The following is a 17,491-nucleotide window of genomic DNA, read 5'->3' as shown; positions in this document are numbered from 1 at the left end:
TAGATTATCTAATTCGTGTACACATTATACAACTGTGAACATGGAAGATTAAGTGGAAATACAATAATGCCCCTATATTTTTGAAAGTTCGTTTTATTATTTGAAGATTTTTTTAATTGAATGTTATAAAGGTACTATATAACGGTAATTTTTCATAAATTTCAACATTACATATTGTCATGCTTGGACTTCTTCTCCTCCATGCTTGGACATATTTTGTGAGCCTAAATCTCTACAAACACATCTTGGAACAACCTCCACAAACACATCCTGGACACACCCAACCTCCGTAAACACATCCTGGACACATGCGAACACATATTGTCTAAATTTTCCAAATATCATTATCATAAAAAGATTGCAGCACTTGGAAACTCATATGGTATAACCAATAATAGCATCATATTAAAAAGTAATACTCCATAATTAAGTACTCCATAAAAATATTTTAAGTCAGCCATTAATAATGCATATTTCATCAAAAAAGCCCTCTGCAACACTAACAACATTTTACAAAAACTACCTAAACCATTTCTATCTATCTGCACAGTCGAATTGTATCATATCTGCAGATTTATATATTTTTGCTGTCCCCAATTCATCCAAAAACTATTGCACTACATTTACCATAAAACCCTCTACATTTCTATATCCATCAGATTGTTGCAACTCCCATATGACTTAAATTTGTGGACTGATAGCTTCACTCCCTGTAACAATCATAAACCATGTTTTAGAGTCATAAAATTTTAAAAGAAACCATTTAATAAGAATTTGAAGCACAAATATAATATTAACCTATTACCATTGACTGTTGTGTAATGTTTGATACTTGACTGGAACTTTCACCAACTAGACTTGCTTGGGGTGATGAAGTTTGTCCTCTTTAAAAAAAGCAAACACACATATATAATAGCATATAAGAGTCAAAATCAGAAAAGTTGTATGTAATAATCAGAATTAAAAAAAAAAAAAAAAGGTTAAGATTAGTTCTCTTACATACATAATGGAAATCAACTTAAATAAAAGCTTTAATGAAACCTCGCCAAACTTTAGGTATATGTCTTTTCCTATTTACATAAACTATAAATATAGGCACATCTATGATTTTTTAGATATTGTTGTCTCTAGGATGATGCAATCGCAATGAATGCCTTACCAAATCTTTCTTATTTTGGGAGTTTGATTTGCATATAGATTCAGTTAATTCCATATGTAACCAAACAATCCAATCTAAAAATTTTTTCTTACAACTTTAGACTTAGAGCTTGCAATTGGTCATGCACGTGGAACTTATAGTAAGTTGATGAGATCTATTTGTAAACTAACCAATTACAAATTGACACGTTAAGGGTTGTAAGAGAAGGTTATGAGATTAGATTATGAACCTAACATTTTTCGTAACCAAAACACACAATTTGTGATTTTATTATAATTTTTTATAATATAATGTATAATCCATACTCATAATCGTCTTTAATAATTCACTAAAGCATACATATGGAGCTATCAATAAATATAGGAACCAATTGAATGATTAAATATTATCATCAATTTCATTTGAGTTGATAGAGGAAATTGTTTTCGAAATTTAAAAAAAAAAAAATGATGATTGGATGAATAGGGTTGGCGGCCAAGAATATTTCACTTTCCATGAGAGCATGACTTAATTTTTAGGATACAAACAAAACTCCGTTCCCACAACAATACGTCAAATCGGGTTCCACATTGGTAAAGTGAAGTATCACTTCACAAATCACAGTCACACCTTTGGCGTCAGCTAAACCATAACTCTATAACCTTTTGGTCCCTGATTCGTCAAGTACATCTACATTAAAACTTAATTATTAATTAATTAATATGATATGGGAAATTGGTGATTTATATAAGGGGGTAGTTGGTATTACATTAAATTGTAGGTCACATATGGAGGGGCAAAGCACATGAAAACATGTTGTGCAGCGACCAAAATAAGAAAGCCTAATATGTTTTTAAATACTCTAATAAAAACCACTCCCTCGTGACTACTCACCACCATTTCCAATAAACACACGCTTAATTAAATATGTCGTACAATATCTTTAATTTACGATTTTATCCTCCTCAAATATCACAAACCTCACTTTTCTCGCATTTAAACACTATTCACGACCAACCGAGTTTCAGGGAATAGTACGGAGGATATTTCGGTAAATTTGACCACGGTCAGTGTCGGTTACCTGTTTAAAGTCCAAAACCTGATTTTAAACTATTCCGCGAAAATTACCCTTTCCAGGTTCTTTATTTGGCGGGTACGGATATAAACAGCACAAAAAAAAAAAAAAAAATCAACCAAAAACAAAGCTAAAAAGCAACAAAACCAAACCGTACGGTATCAATGGAGAGTGAGAGAGTGCTCCGTTTACAGTGAAAGCATCTCCAATCTCTCTTCTTCTTCAACAAAACCAACTCCAAACTCTTGATCGAACTTTGCCGATCTTTCTTCAACATTCCAGAATCTCTTCTGTACAACGCCGTTGTTTGTTAATTTCGGTTTAGCTGCTGTACATACAGAACCCTCCCCGTTCTCTAACGCTCAGTATAATTCCATGGAGTTGTACGGTCGCAACAACACGGCGAGGAATGGGTCCCAGTCCAGTCACCAGCCCAAATGGAACCCTACAACCGGCCTTGAAGGTCCGTCTATCTACATTTCATTTCACTTAATTTCACTTGCATTTCATTTGTCGTTTTAGAATATGCTTTTTTATTTTTTATTCTTGTAAAAAAGAAAAAAGTTCTAGGGCTTTATGTAATGTGATCATGAATTAGGGTTTTTTGTTTATGGTAAATTTAGAATCGATGTGGCAATTGGACCTGAAGATCACAGAATCCTATCCAGAGCGACCCGGAGTGCCCGACTGTGTGTACTACATGCGAACTGGAGTCTGTGGCTATGGTAACAGGTGCCGTTACAATCACCCTCGAAATCGTGCCGCGGTAAATATAATTGGCTCGAGGCTTGCTTCATCATTGCCAGTATATTGCAATAGAATCTGTTTATGTGGTGTGGGTATTTGTTATGGCGTGTAGTTTTTGAGTTTAACTGACAGGTAATTACTGTGTAGTGAAAAGTATGTTAGGTTTTGATGTGGCGAACTCTGACGATTTCTTAGTGTACTTAAGCGTGTATTATCTAAATAAATGTTTGGTATATCAGAAAGGTGAGGAAAAGACGAGACTTGCCTAGACTATGTTGAACTTGAGTAGTTTTGTTTAGGCTACAACGAAATGAAAGCTCTGCATTAGCCTGTGCCATAGTGTGATAGTTTTCTGATTCAGATATGAATTTTGTTTCATTACTTCTATTTTATGGTTGAACAATAATTTTGTAAGTTCATATGAGTATTGGGTTTCACTGGTTTTTATCTGGTTTTAATGTTGCTTAGGTTGAGGCTGCAGTTAGGGCTACTGGGGAATACCCAGAACGACCAGGGGAACCACTGTGTCAGGTAAATTTTTAATGGAAGGCAGTGTTTTGGACAATATGCCGGTATTCTCTTTTTTTGTTGTACTATTAAAAACTTTTGTTTACCTTTAAAGGTATTTTTCTTTCTTGATGAACAGTTTTACATGAAAACCGGTACCTGTAAATTTGGTGCATCCTGCAAATTCCACCATCCCAAACATTCAGGTGGTTCCATGAGTCATGTTCCAATGAATACATATGGATACCCACTACGACCGGTCTGAATTATCAGTTGCTTTTCTTTTTTTCCTTTTTTTCTTATCTCTTGGAATTTATATGTATTGATGGTATGCATTCTTGATAGATTTCACTTCTTACATTGATTAGTTTTAACAGGGTGAAAAAGAATGCTCCTACTATTTGAAAACGGGGCAGTGCAAGTTTGGTATAACATGTAAATTCCATCATCCTCAACCAGCTGGCACATCAACGCCGGCATCTGCACCTCAGTTTTATCCTCCGGTGCAGTCTCCTTCAGTTCCTATGCCTGAACAGTACAGTGGGGCATCCACCAGCTTGAGGGTAGCGAGACCTCCGCTTTTAGCTGGTTCTTATGTGCAGGGGGCTTATGGTCCTGTGCTGTTTTCCCCTGGAGTTGTTCCTTTTTCTGGTTGGAGTCCTTACTCGGTATGATATGATCAGTTTTATTTTGAGATATTTCCCCAAAATACAGTACTTCTTATGCTCTCATTGGTGTACGTAGGCACCTGTAAGCCCTGTGCTATCTCCTGGTGCCCAACCTGCAGTTGGAGCAACTTCTCTATATGGAGTAACACAGCTATCTTCTTCAATGCCTGCACTTGCTGGACCTTATTCCTCCTTGCCTTCCTCTAGTGGTCTTTCAAGTAGTGGCCAGAAGGAACAATCTTTTCCAGAGAGACCTGGTGAACCTGAATGCCAGTACTTCTTGAAAACTGGGGACTGTAAATTTGGATCATCTTGTAGGTATCATCATCCTCGGGATAGGATTGCACCAAGATCAAACTGTGCCCTTAGCCCGCTTGGTCTCCCTTTGCGTCCGGTATGAATTTACTGATCTTCTTCTACCGCGCTCTATGCTAAATGTTGTTGATCAGTATTCTCTGTGTTTGTGGGTTTTAAAATGACCTAAGTGTAGAGAGGATTCCCTTTATATGTTATTCTGTCTCCTAAGGTTGATATAGAAGATTAAACATGAGGATTTTGTGTTTTGTTAGGTTGGCTTCATATTTCAAGTTTTATTTTATGCACTTATTTTGCAACCATCTTAGAAAATTCATCAGATTTATGTTGTACATCTTACAGTTGTCGTTTCCTCCTTTTCTCCCTCATTATGTTTCCTTTTTTTTTAAAGGACGGAGTTAAACTTTTAGGATTTTAGTAAGGTTGGAGTTGTTTGATAGCTAAGGTTGCAGGACAGAATTTTGTGCAACTTTCTTGGATCAAACCTTGAAGCGTTAATAAGTGCTTTTCTTTTTGTCTGGCCTATTTTCATACTTTCAATTCATGATTGTAAGATACTTTTGTTTTTATTTGAAATTATTGTTTCTGATTTCCAGATTTTGTGTGCCATGTTCTACAATGTAGACTTTCAATCCATGATTTTAAAGTACTTCTATTTTTCATGTAACTGTTACTGATTTTGAAAATTTCTGTTGTTTCCTATATTGTAGGCTAGGTCTGCACATTACATTAAAGTTCACTTTTAAAATATGCATGTTAGAGAGACATAAATATGGCCACCAATTTGTAAGTAGAGATTTTATTGTCTATAAGCAACACATCACTGAACTACAATCTGCATCTGTGGGCATGTTTACCTGTGTCAAAGTACAGGAGCCAAATTAAAGTTTGCTTAAAGGAGCTTAATTTAGACTGAAGCTACCATGATAAGAGTAATAACATAATCAGGAGGAGGTAAAATAAATCGATTTGAGTGTTGCTAATTTCGTCATATTTTCAAAAACATTCTTTTTGTGTATTACTTAGAAAAGAGTGTATTAAAAAATCCTGAAAATGGATCTGTTTTTTTAAAGATAGATTCGTTGGTGTTGGGAATAAACCAACAATTATTTTTGGTCAATCTTCTATTTTTTGGTTCAAAAGATCTGGCTGATTCTAATATCCACTTTTAGCAAGTACCCTTAAATTCCTGTTCTTTTTCAACTTGAGGTCATGAATTTTACCCTCTTTTTCATTTTTCTTCCTGTAACTAATAAAAGAAGTTTGATTGTGGTGGTTGACCTGATTAAACTTGGCCAGGAGTGTTTAACAAAAATTAGAAGTACAAAACTCTCTTACTTATGTTTCTCTCTTTTTAAATTGTCTTTTCTTTTTCTGTTTTGATCATGTTTAATGAAATTGGGTTAATTTCTGGCTATTGGTCAAACTGAATGAGATTCTGTTTGCTTCATATTTTAATTTTCTCTTTCTTTCTTCTATTCACGCATTGTTTGAGGTCAAGTAGCAGCTGGATTGATGTGGTGGAAACATTACTATGGATCAGTGAGGTCTAATGGAAACTTATCTTACCCAACAATATATCAATAAATTTTGTTCATCATTTAGCTATTATTCTAGGATTCTTTAATGAATCTTGTTTGTTATTATGATATATATTTTCTTTTTTGAAATTAATATAGGGTACATTTGGTTAGTAAATAAAGTTTGTATTTTAAAGCAAATCATAGTTGCTATTCTGAAATTCTGGTATGTAATTGAAATGTTCTATGATATGGAATTGCCATCTAGAAATTACCCAAGTATGTTGCATCCATGTGTCTATTCAACTGTTGAAAGCATCAGTTTGTTTTTCCTACCCAGGATCTAATTTAATTCAGTGGTATTCAATATTTGATTCACATTTCTTCCATTTTAATAACTTCACTAACAAATAGATGGAAGGAGCATGTTTGGTGTAAAATTATTCTCTTCTTGAAATGCCTTTTAATTTGTTACTTTCTTGTAGCCTTATTGTAGAGAGCATATGGGTAATTTGGCATGACTTGTGCAGGGCATTAGGGATGGCTTAAGAGGTTTATAAGGAATGAACCTCGGCATAAATGCACTGTGATGTTGAGATGCCGTGTCTTTGTAATCAATATGCTTTGTTTTAGAATACTGATGTAACAGAATGATGATATCTCATCCAAATTATTCATTTTCTATATGTTTTCCACTGTTCTGAGCAATATTAATATTTTGAACCACTTATGTATTGCTTGGTACTTATGAAAATTTTATGATGTTGAGATCCGTTGTGTGGTAATCAGTATACATCCCTTCAGAATGCTTTTATATGATTATTCTTTGGAAAACAGGGGGTGCAGCCTTGTACTTTCTACGTGCAGAATGGATACTGCAAGTTTGGCTCCACGTGCAAATTTGATCATCCAGTGGGCACAATGAGATATAGTCCATCTGCATCTTCTCTCATTGAAATGCCTGTTGCTCCCTACCCAGTTGGGTCTTTGCTGTCTACTCTGGCCCCTCCATCCTCTTCTGATCTGCGGCCTGAACTGATTTCAGGATCCAAGAAGGATTCTTTATTGAGCAGAATCCCTTCTTCTGGAAGTACCTCCAGTAGTTCGGTTGGTCTGATTTTCTCTCAGACCGGGCCTGGTCCTCTTTCTGACTTGCAGCTCTCAGGTCAGACTTCTGTTCCCTTAAGCAGTAGCAGAAGTACAAGGCAGGGTGTTGAAGTTCGTCGTTCAAGTTGATTTATAACATGAAAGTGATTCTTCATTAGCCCTCACAATGAGGTTTCTCTTGTCTTTATATGTTTCTTGTTTATAGATCTCAGTAAATTATAGTCAATTGTGCAGAGTTTACTTATAGTTGTCAAGCTTTATCAGTCAATCTGGCTTACCTCACCATAGGACTGATTGTCTTATATGATCATCTTTATATGTCCATCTAAAATAAGCTTCAATAGCGAACAACATATGAACTCTCCCTCTTTCTCCCAAATAATTGAAATAGAGCCACCGATCAGGTCAGATTCCCCCTTGTTCAACTTTGGATCTTTTGTATCTATGTGTCATGATCAGTTATGCAATGGAAAGGATTATTAGTTCCACAAAATACTCAGCTATGCCATTCATGTCTTTCTTAGATCGAATTCCTTGTGTTACTTTGTTGTCTATTCCATGCCTCTCTCTCAAAGTATGGGGATAATAAACTTCCAATTTTTTTTTTTTTTTTTTATCCTGAACTTGCCTGTTTGATTTCATAGGGGTAGTAGCCCCTATCTGCTAGGTTGTATGAGGACATTTTGAAGGTCCCAAGAAGGCATCTTATTGCAACTTGATTTCGAGATACAAGAGAACTAGTATCCTTAAGGGTTTTTATATTCATTGGATGACTGAGAAAGCTTTTGTAAAAATTCTCTTATTTCTCTCCATTGATTTATATAAGATAAGACAAGACATTGTGGGACCTTGAGAATTAGTTTATTTATGTTTAAGATTGCTGTAAAATTTTAAGTATTATATTGAAATGTTAATATCTGTGAATATAGTTGATGTTTATATGGCAAAAGGTTAGTCGATAATGAGCTTGGGAATTTGAGTTAGTGAGTGTTTGAGATGATGGAAAAGAAAAATTAGAGTATTGTGTGTGATTGGTTCTATGTGAATACATTAATCATTATGAACTTTGTTGGTAAGATGTTTTACAGTGAAAACAAAATGTTTGCATTCCGAACTCTTGGATACTATACTAACCTTGAAGTGAGGGTGAGGTGAGTGGTAAAAAGCATTGTTGGTAAAGCAGGTGCATTTTTGTGTGTTAAAGATTAGGGTGATAGTTGAAATGAATATATGTATCTTAAAACAGTGGGAATGTGGGGATTTGTTGATGGATGATTGAAGAGGTGTGGTGTGATCCAGCAAGTGAAAATAATAATGGAACAAAAGAAACTTGGATTGGTTTGTGGAAGGAAACGTAATTGGAGGTGTAGTCAGTAGTGGCGTAGTAGAAGACATTTTTTTATGACAAATCATTCACTTCTTACTCATACCTTGTAATTTTAAACACCTTAAATTGTTGGAACTGGATGCCTTTCACTACTGCGCTTTCCTGTTTTGCTTTTATTCTGTATTTCATTATTTCTCTGCTGCTGAACATATTACACAAAGTTGATATAAATATGTTATATTCCGAAGATAGCTCCTTTTTAAAGAAACGAGAAGCTTTTAGCTTTATTTTAGTTTGATAAAAAGTGCACACAAATACACAATAAAATGTTTCAACTCGCTTTACCTTTATTTTATTTTTTTTATCAAGTCCTAGAAAATTAAATAAAATTATCCTAATCCTAATCTTAAAAAACGTCCCCAATTCAAAACATTTGAATTAGTAGATGCGCATGCGGCCTTTTTTGTCTTATGGGAATAGGACAATGGAATCAAAGTGATTTGTATTGTCGGTGAGATAAAAAAGCTACTTTTCTCATTAACCATCTTCACTTGGGCCAAAAGCATTATTATTACTTTTCACTTCCAGTTGCCCATAGCTTGCTACAAATAAGTAAAAAAGAAAAGAGAATTGGTTCTACATTCATTCATTTAACTTAAACCTCTTTCTGTCAAAATTTAAAAGCTTTGATTCCGAGTACTTGGAAGAGGGAACAGCTTAATGGTTGATTGGACACGGCACCCCATGTAGGAGAATGGCCCATGACCCTGATATGGATGTGAAGCACAAAGTCCAAGGACCCACCTAAATTTGGCCTTGCTCGGATACATTTAGGCCCAACATCCTCAATTTCATGCGGTTAACTAGGGTTACTACCTTTGAAAAACAGTAAAACTTGTCGTAATCAGAATTCCCCCCAAAAAAAAACCCAATTTATTTTGATCACAAGATGCAGTGGTGATGATTTGGTGTTTATAGGGGAACTTAAGCTATTTAAAATTGATGATAGTTACCGTTGATGCTTGATTTTGACACCAATAACCTTGCACGTGTAAAGTGTTAAACATACCTTAAAAATTACACGTGATTAATTGATTTTGAAGTTAGGACAAGGTTACAAAGCTATTGAATGCAACGACTAAATAATAAATAAGACAGATGATTTTTATAGAGGTTTGGATGCTTAAAACGTTCCCTACATCTACTGTTTCTTTTATGTAAGTGAGTGTTACAAGAAGTCGTGTGTAACGAATAGCGAGTAAAGGTACAATGACTGAGTATTCAGATAAAATATTAAGTCAGTCTCTTTCTTGTAGGTTGTCTTTGTTATTAATTGTTATGAAAGTAAAAGATCCTCAAAATGAGAGGGGGAATCTTCTATTTATAATAGCTGAATTCAAGGTAATGATTACAAGTCTGCAAGTGGATAGGTGTCGTGTAAGTCATTCCTTGCCTCCTATTGACTGACAATTTAGGAAATATCCTCAAATTATTTGGAGCTTGGACAGGTGTGCGATCCCCATTCACTTATAAACAAAACCTGAACCTGTTGAGTTGATGACAGCAGTATCCTTTCTGTCTTGGGGCGACGTGACGGTGGAAAGTCTTCCTGAACTCTGATTGATGCTTGTTGATGTAAGTTTACGTAAGTCCTGATTTTTTAGACATAACAGTAACATAATTAAGAAGCCACCCACACGATCAATTAAGATTACACATGCGATGAAGTAGTAGTGCAGCATATAATATGATGGGTCATATGCATTAGTATGGTGGGCTCAGATGTTGTGTGTATAACTATGATTGTGGCCACAACACAACCTTCTGTTTTGCTCACCACCTCCATTAATCATTCATACTGCTTTCACCTTCATGTGTACTAACAGAAGGAATAATATTAAAAAAAGAAAAAATCCGTTTGGCTTTTAGCTTTTGTTTCCCTTTAGTTTTCTCCAAATTCAAGGATTATACAGGAAAATCAAGCCTTCCCCAAAGAGTTTGAACCCACACAAACAAAAATTAAAACTTCAAAGTAAGATTCCATGTTTATAACTCATTCACCCACCTCAGTTCTGGGTCTACGCTATAAAAGGTATCTCCACTGCCCACTCAAACATTATGCTACCTTTCTTGACTCTCATTATTAATTCTTCAATTGGCAGTCTTATTATTTGCCTCTGCAAGACACAGAAATAAAATATATACATATATTTTAAACTTCTGGTAGAATTTAATGTTATACTTCAAACAGTGAATTTTCATGTCCTGTTCCAAAGGAGCCAGAAAATGGAAGCAGATTGCCAGAGATGGGGAAACAAACAGAAGACAGCGTAAAGGCAAAAGATAAAATATTAAGTACAAGTCATCTCGATCCAGTGACAATATTTTTTTCCCTTGAAAGAAAGTGAAGGATAAATACGATGAATGATCTAAACCAGTTGAACATCAGATTTTTCTTGTTAAATAAAAGGTTAAAGGCCACCTACCAATAAGTAAATGGCAACACAAAAACACCAATTTGATGGGACCATCATTACCACCTGATCGATGCAATCTTTGTCATGATTAATCCTACAGTCACCTCTTTAGGATCACATTTATTTATTGGGATGATAAAAGGAATAAATGCGTAGGTATATGTGGGCGATGTAATATGAACTAATCTCAATTATATCAATATCAAGCCTTTGTTTCTGGCTGTGCCAAAAATTAGTCATATATGAGAGTATACAGTATTTATAGTTGGTGTTGGCTGGAGGAATTGCCTTTTTGACATTCTTAGTATTTATGGCACAGAAATGTGCAGCCCCTAAAGCCAAGATTATTGTTATTGTTACACAAACATGCCTCTTAAGCTGACATAAAAGCTACATTTGCCCCCACATTAAAGTAGGTTTAGTTGGTTCACTGTGGTTCTCATTATAACATGTCATCCAACTCATCATCTTAGTTTCCACTTTAGTGGGCTTTACACATAATATAGTGTTAATTTATACTAATCTTTATGTGGGTAGCTTTCACTAGGCATGATTACAAACCCTAAAAGCATTGCAACCCTTCAGAATTCCTGCAATTTTTCAAAACAAAAACTATGTAAAAAGGCCATTCTCACTACCTTTCACCGAAAAGTGTAAGCACACCTGCAACATTCTTGACTTTAGATTAGGCAAATTATAAACACTCATTAAAGGTTATTTCAAACTCATCACTACTCCTTAATCCTCTGCATGGGTTCATGTGACTTTCACCTCACTCCACCTTTCTCTTTCTACATAGCTATAGGGAGAAAAAACAAAGGCAGAAAGGCGTCCTTAAACAACCTGTCACCACAAGAATAATAAACTCGCTTCTGCTTCGTAACTGACAAGAGATGGGTTGTTAAAACAGTTAGATTCTTGCGAGAGAGACACTTGTTAGTGGGGTTGGTGTGGAAAACACAAGTTTCAGACTGAAAACTAAGGCTGAACTGCCAGATTTTTGAAGAGGAGATGGGTGTTGTCACTGTTGGTGAATTGAAGCCAAGTATATCAGGGAAGAGATCTTTTCGTCCAAGCTCCAGTATAAGGCATGCCACTGAATGGTAAATAGTTTCTTTCTTAGCATTGTCTATTACTACTTTTGCTATTGTTAATAATAACCATGAATTGGCATACTGCCATTGATGTCTACTAATATCTATATACTACAGTTTCTACTTACTTTCCATTGCAATTAAACAGGTGGTAGGTATTCTCATTAATTCTGCATTTTCATATCTCTTTATAACTTGATTGTGAAAGCGGGTACTGTGTTCTAGCGTAGAATATTAAGTATGAAATCTTGCAGCGTTGTTTGGTTGATAAGTCTATTGTAATCACTGGCAGTATTGTGCCAGTACTAAAACCGCTATACATACTCTTTTGCTTTCTAAAACTTTGAAGTGAAATTGAAATTTCGGCTTTCTAAAACTTTGAAGTGAAATTGAAATTTCGATCTATTTCCTCTTGTGATCAATTTTGTAGAAGTTACTTCTACAAGTTTAGCCATCAATTACGTACAGAGTTCTTTTCAGAGAGAAATATGTACTAATGACTTTGACTTCAATTCTGAATTTACACAATCCTAAAGCAATTCTAAAAAAATGAATAGGATTTATATTTCATTGCAGCAGGGTCAATCAGGCTAGTGATTTTTTACTTTTTTACGCTTGATTTAAATATATTGTAACATTGGTAGATAGATTTTCGTATGGTAATACGAGAAAGCAACAATTCAGTGTACACTTTATGCAAGGAATCTGATAGAGATCAAACCTGTGATCTTGACCTTGAAAGCTCTCCAACCAAATGACAGTATCACGAGGCTGCTGGGTTAATATATTACAATCCTGCACTGTTAACTTGCATGCTTTTACTATCGACAGGCCCTCAAATGCGCACGGAGGATTTAGATGTCATTTCATTACATTTGACTTGATATACATAAGGCAACAATATTCACAGCTATCTAGTAAATGTAAAGGGACCCATGTGGTTCTGATCTTTTCTATGCAGTTCAGTAAAATGGCCATATTGTTTCCGCTTCCCAGGCACAACTAGTTCTGGGATTGTTCTCTTTCAATTTTTATCGTCAACAAATATTACCTTATTCCCTGAACTATTGCTGGAAGTCTAGTCAAGCATGGTTTAATAACTGAGCTGTCATTTTTTAAGTGTGGGCCATATGTGTCGAAACAGGAATCAAGAAGGATTATAGTGACCATAGGTTTTAAGATGTTAACTGTATATAAAAAGATAACACTCTTGACAGAATTCTTTGTCTAGAGATCATGAGTTCAAACATGAGATTGCAGGCCTTTAGCAGAAGCCCCTACATGGTTTCTAAATTATTGGCACTTACAAAAATGTATCCCTGCGTTGTGTTTATTTATTTGTTTCGTTCATAAAGTTTTCTTGTCTCTATGTGAAGAAATACATCTTCAACTACTCTACTGTATATCTTGCAGGCCGATTTCTGATGTCTCTAGTGACCTTACTATTGAAGTTGGAGCATCAAGCTTTGCACTTCACAAGGTACAAACAATCTGGCTTAAGCAATTGTAGTGCTTTTTTTCTATGAATTTTGCTTACTGTACTCTTTGTTGTTGTTTTTTTATCAAGTGGCAATAACTATATATATTAACTCAGCATGTCCAAATCAATATGTAAAAGTTTTAGAATTCTTTATCAATCGGATTATTTTGATTTTATTATTGTTGGAACCCTTTTGAGGGAACTGCAAACTTAATACTGATTTGTTTATATAGATTTATCTAATTCGTGTACACATTATACAACTGTGAACAGGGCAGTTCCATATAGTTGTGCAAGAGGTTAGGAAGAGAAAAGTTATATTTCCTGTTAAAGTTCTTGCAGAGTATTTTGTGTAGAATAAATCTATTTCTGTCAATGAAAAGTTAAATGCTAATACTTAAAAGGAATGAGAAAAAACTGAAGATAAAAGACAAAAGAATTCAAGGAAAAGAGAACCTCACTTGAAGCTCTAGTCATATTGTTTCAATTCTCTTGCAGTTCCCTCTAGTTTCTCGAAGTGGAAGGATCCGTAAATTGTTGTTGGAAGCAAAAGATTCAAAAATTTCACGCGTTAATCTGTCAGCTGTTCCCGGTGGACCAGAGGCATTTGAGCTTGCTGCAAAGTTCTGCTATGGAGTAAATGTTGACATTACATTGTCAAATGTTGCAATGCTACGTTGTGCAGCCCATTTCCTGGAAATGACAGAAGATTTTGCGGAGAAAAACTTGGAGACTCGAGCCGAAGCTTATCTAAAGGAGATGGTGTTCTCTAACATATCAAACTCAATATCCATTCTTCACTCTTGTGAAAGCCTCTTGCCCGTATCGGAAGAGATTAACCTTGTTAACAGGCTCATTAACGCAATTGCAAATAATGCGTGTAAAGAGCAGCTCACCTCCGGCTTGTTAAAGCTTGACCATAACTTCCCTTCAAAACATGCCCCAAACACTGAACCAGAAACACCAGCTGATTGGTGGGGAAAGTCTCTTGCAGTGCTTAATCTGGATTTCTTCCAACGGGTTCTATCTGCCGTAAAGTCAAAAGGTCTAAAACAGGATATGATCAGCAAAATTTTAATAAACTATGCTCATAATTCTGTTCAGGGTCTTGTCAGGGATCCTCATCTAGTCAAAGGAAGTCTGTTGGATTTGGAGTTGCAGAAGGAACAAAGGGTCATTGTTGAAGCAATAGTTGGCTTACTACCAACTCAATCAAGGAAGAGTCCAGTTCCAATGGCATTTCTTTCAAGTTTGTTGAAAACAGCAATAACAGCATCGGCAACTACTTCTTGCAGATCCGATTTAGAGAGGCGTATTGGTCTTCAACTGGATCAGGCAATTCTTGAAGACATCCTTATCCCAGCCAATTCACACGGAAACAACCACAGCACTATTTATGATACAGATTCCATCTTGAGGATCTTCTCCAATTTTTTGAAGTTGGATGAAGATGACGATGAAGATAATCATATGAGAGATGAAAGTGAAATGGTTTATGATTTCGACAGCCCTGGATCTCCTAAACAAAGTTCAATTCTCAAGGTGTCCAAGTTATTGGACAATTATCTTGCAGAAGTTGCACTAGACTCCAACTTGATGCCATCAAAGTTCATAGCATTAGCGGAACTACTTCCAGATCATGCTCGAATAGTAAGCGATGGATTATACAGAGCAGTGGATATCTTCCTCAAAGTGAGAATTTTTCTCTCTGTTTTGTTTTCTTTTGTTTACATATGTGGCAGTTGCTTAGCAAAACTAATTCATCCTTGAATTTAATTTCTCTGGAGACCAGTTCTGAAAACCTATCTGTTTCTATATGCAGGTTCATCCAAATATTAAGGACTCTGAACGCTACCGACTCTGCAAAACAATAGACTGTCAGAAACTATCACAAGAAGCCTGCAGTCATGCAGCACAAAATGAAAGGTTACCAGTGCAAATGGCAGTTCAAGTGCTATACTTTGAACAAATCAGGCTTCGAAATGCAATGAGTGGAGGGCACAATCAGTTCTTCTTTGGTTCAATAAACAGTCAATTCCCTCAACGTTCAAGCAGTGGAGCAGGAAGTGGAGCCATTTCTCCAAGAGATAATTATGCATCAGTGAGAAGAGAGAACCGAGAACTAAAGCTTGAAGTTGCAAGAATGAGAATGAGGCTAACCGACCTAGAAAAGGACCATGTGTCAATGAAACAAGAGCTAGTACGATCCCATCCTGCAAATAAGCTATTCAAATCCTTGACCAAAAAATTAGGCAAGCTGAATGCCCTATTCAAGATCAATGGTATGAAGCCAATAGGAGGAAAGGCAAATTCAGAAAATCGATTCTTGTTTCAGAAGCGATGGCGCCACTCTGTGTCATAACTGTGTAATAGTGTGAATAAGTAAAAGAGTGTATAGTATTATATCTAGTGTGATTGCATTAGTTTTTTGAGTGTTGATTCTGGGTTGCCCTGTTCTGTGAGATCATCATTGCATTTGACATTTTGAACTAGTCTTGAGGAAGGCAGTACTGAATCAAACTTGTATGTTTATGTCTGGTCGTAAGTGTGACAAGTATTAGAAAGTTGGAAGTATAGTTTAACAATCTTTCATACCTCTCTCTTCATATCATCTACTTTTGTATGTTGAACGAATCTCCAACTCCAATTATAAAAAATAAGGAAAAATATTCACATATTCTAATTTACTTGTACTAATATTTCATCACAGACCGAGGTGGCACATGGATCCAAAGTAGAGAGATTTCGATCAAAATAGATTTTTGTAACGATGCTTGTCGTAATATGCTATGCTGAAGATGAAGAGCTTGGTTTCATCTCAGCTGGGTAGCATCCTGCATGTCTCACTGTGTGCTCTATTCCGCCTAACTCACACTCGCTTATATGCAGGTTTTCTTTGTCCTGCTATTACAAATTCCTTTTAGGTTTGGCATAATTATACTTTTCCCAGTAGTTTTTAAAGTTAAAAAATTTCATCCTTAGATTTAACATTAATAATTTCAGACACGCTTTCGCGGTTACAGATAAGAACCTATGATAAAAACTTCATGAAAATTCTAAAACTTATCTAAATTTTGATTTAAAAAATATTAGAGATAATTGGACTCCATGACCCAATGGATAAGGCGTTGGTCTACGGAAACAGAGATTCTGGCTTTGATCCCCAATGGAGTTGTTCATACTTTTTGAGACGGTAAAGTGCTGTAGCCATTTTTATTTTTTATTTTTTAAAATAAGTTGAAATGGGCGGTGTGTCGTCGTTTTGATTTTAATTTTTTTAAAATACGGTTGAAACGGGCCGTTCTATCGCCGTTTTTATTTTTTAAAAATGGTTGAACGATGCTGTTTTAAAATAGTTGAATGATGCTGTTTTATTTTTTAAAATAGGCCGTTTTTATTTTTTAAAATGGTTGAACGATGCCATTTTATTTTTTAAAATAGGTTAAACACGTGTTCTGTAGCCATTTTAATTTTTTAAAATCGTTGAATAATGCCGTTTTATTTTTTAAAATAGGTTTAAAATGGTTGTAATTTAGGGGTGATCGAACCGGTTTATCCTAAATTTGAACCGAATTGGATTTCGGTTTAGGTGAAAAATCGAACCGAAACCGTATTGCTTTTTCACTTAAGCCGGTTTGTAACCAAACCGAAAAATCGGTTCGGTTAACCGGTTTATTTAAACAGACATTGTTGCAGAGAAGAGATAAACAAAATAAAACAGATTTATTTGATTTCTAAATCTGCCCATTCTCATGTGGTTTTGTATACTTCATCAGCCCTAAACTGCTTTCTAATCAAAGACACTCTACCCCCAAATACATTTACCAACCCATCAGCAAATACATTTACATAGCAGGTTACAATTTACCAACCCATTAGCAAGATCATAGAAGAAATCCAAGCAAAAAACAAAACAAAGGGATAGAAATTGAATCAATCATCATTGCATACAAAACCTAGCCGGATTCATCAATCATCATTTTATACAAAAACAAAAAAATTAAAAAAACCCAGTCGGCAAGTGAAGAACCGAAGG

General features: G+C 35.4%; 2 protein-coding genes across 3 annotated transcripts; both read left to right on the top strand.

The window, feature by feature from the left end:
* The first annotated feature begins 2,331 nt into the window (after window positions 1-2,331).
* LOC116116868 (zinc finger CCCH domain-containing protein 32-like) lies at window positions 2,332-7,938 on the top strand. The gene is made up of 7 exons (XM_031402914.1): window positions 2,332-2,676; window positions 2,837-2,979; window positions 3,429-3,491; window positions 3,607-3,726; window positions 3,845-4,135; window positions 4,212-4,529; window positions 6,808-7,938. Exons 1-7 carry the CDS (start codon window positions 2,589-2,591, stop codon window positions 7,204-7,206), a joined length of 1,422 nt encoding a protein of 473 aa, XP_031258774.1. The 5' UTR covers window positions 2,332-2,588; the 3' UTR covers window positions 7,207-7,938.
* Window positions 7,939-11,515: 3,577 nt separating this feature from the next.
* Window positions 11,516-16,110, top strand: LOC116117339 (BTB/POZ domain-containing protein At1g03010-like). Of its 2 annotated transcripts, none has more exons than XM_031403389.1 (4): window positions 11,516-11,984; window positions 13,389-13,455; window positions 13,954-15,147; window positions 15,278-16,110. In XM_031403389.1, exons 1-4 carry the CDS (start codon window positions 11,893-11,895, stop codon window positions 15,815-15,817), a joined length of 1,893 nt encoding a protein of 630 aa, XP_031259249.1. In that variant the 5' UTR covers window positions 11,516-11,892; the 3' UTR covers window positions 15,818-16,110. The 2 variants fall into 2 exon arrangements, with proteins under 2 accessions (XP_031259249.1, XP_031259255.1); XM_031403395.1 differs by lacking the exon at window positions 11,516-11,984 and adding an exon at window positions 13,161-13,288.
* Window positions 16,111-17,491: the final 1,381 nt, after the last annotated feature.

This window comes from Pistacia vera, unplaced genomic scaffold, assembly GCF_008641045.1.
Source record: "Pistacia vera cultivar Batoury unplaced genomic scaffold, PisVer_v2 Contig123, whole genome shotgun sequence".
Lineage (NCBI taxonomy): Eukaryota > Viridiplantae > Streptophyta > Magnoliopsida > Sapindales > Anacardiaceae > Pistacia > Pistacia vera.
The sequence above is the reverse complement of the archived record's forward strand: the minus strand, read 5'-3'. Positions and strand labels throughout refer to the sequence as shown.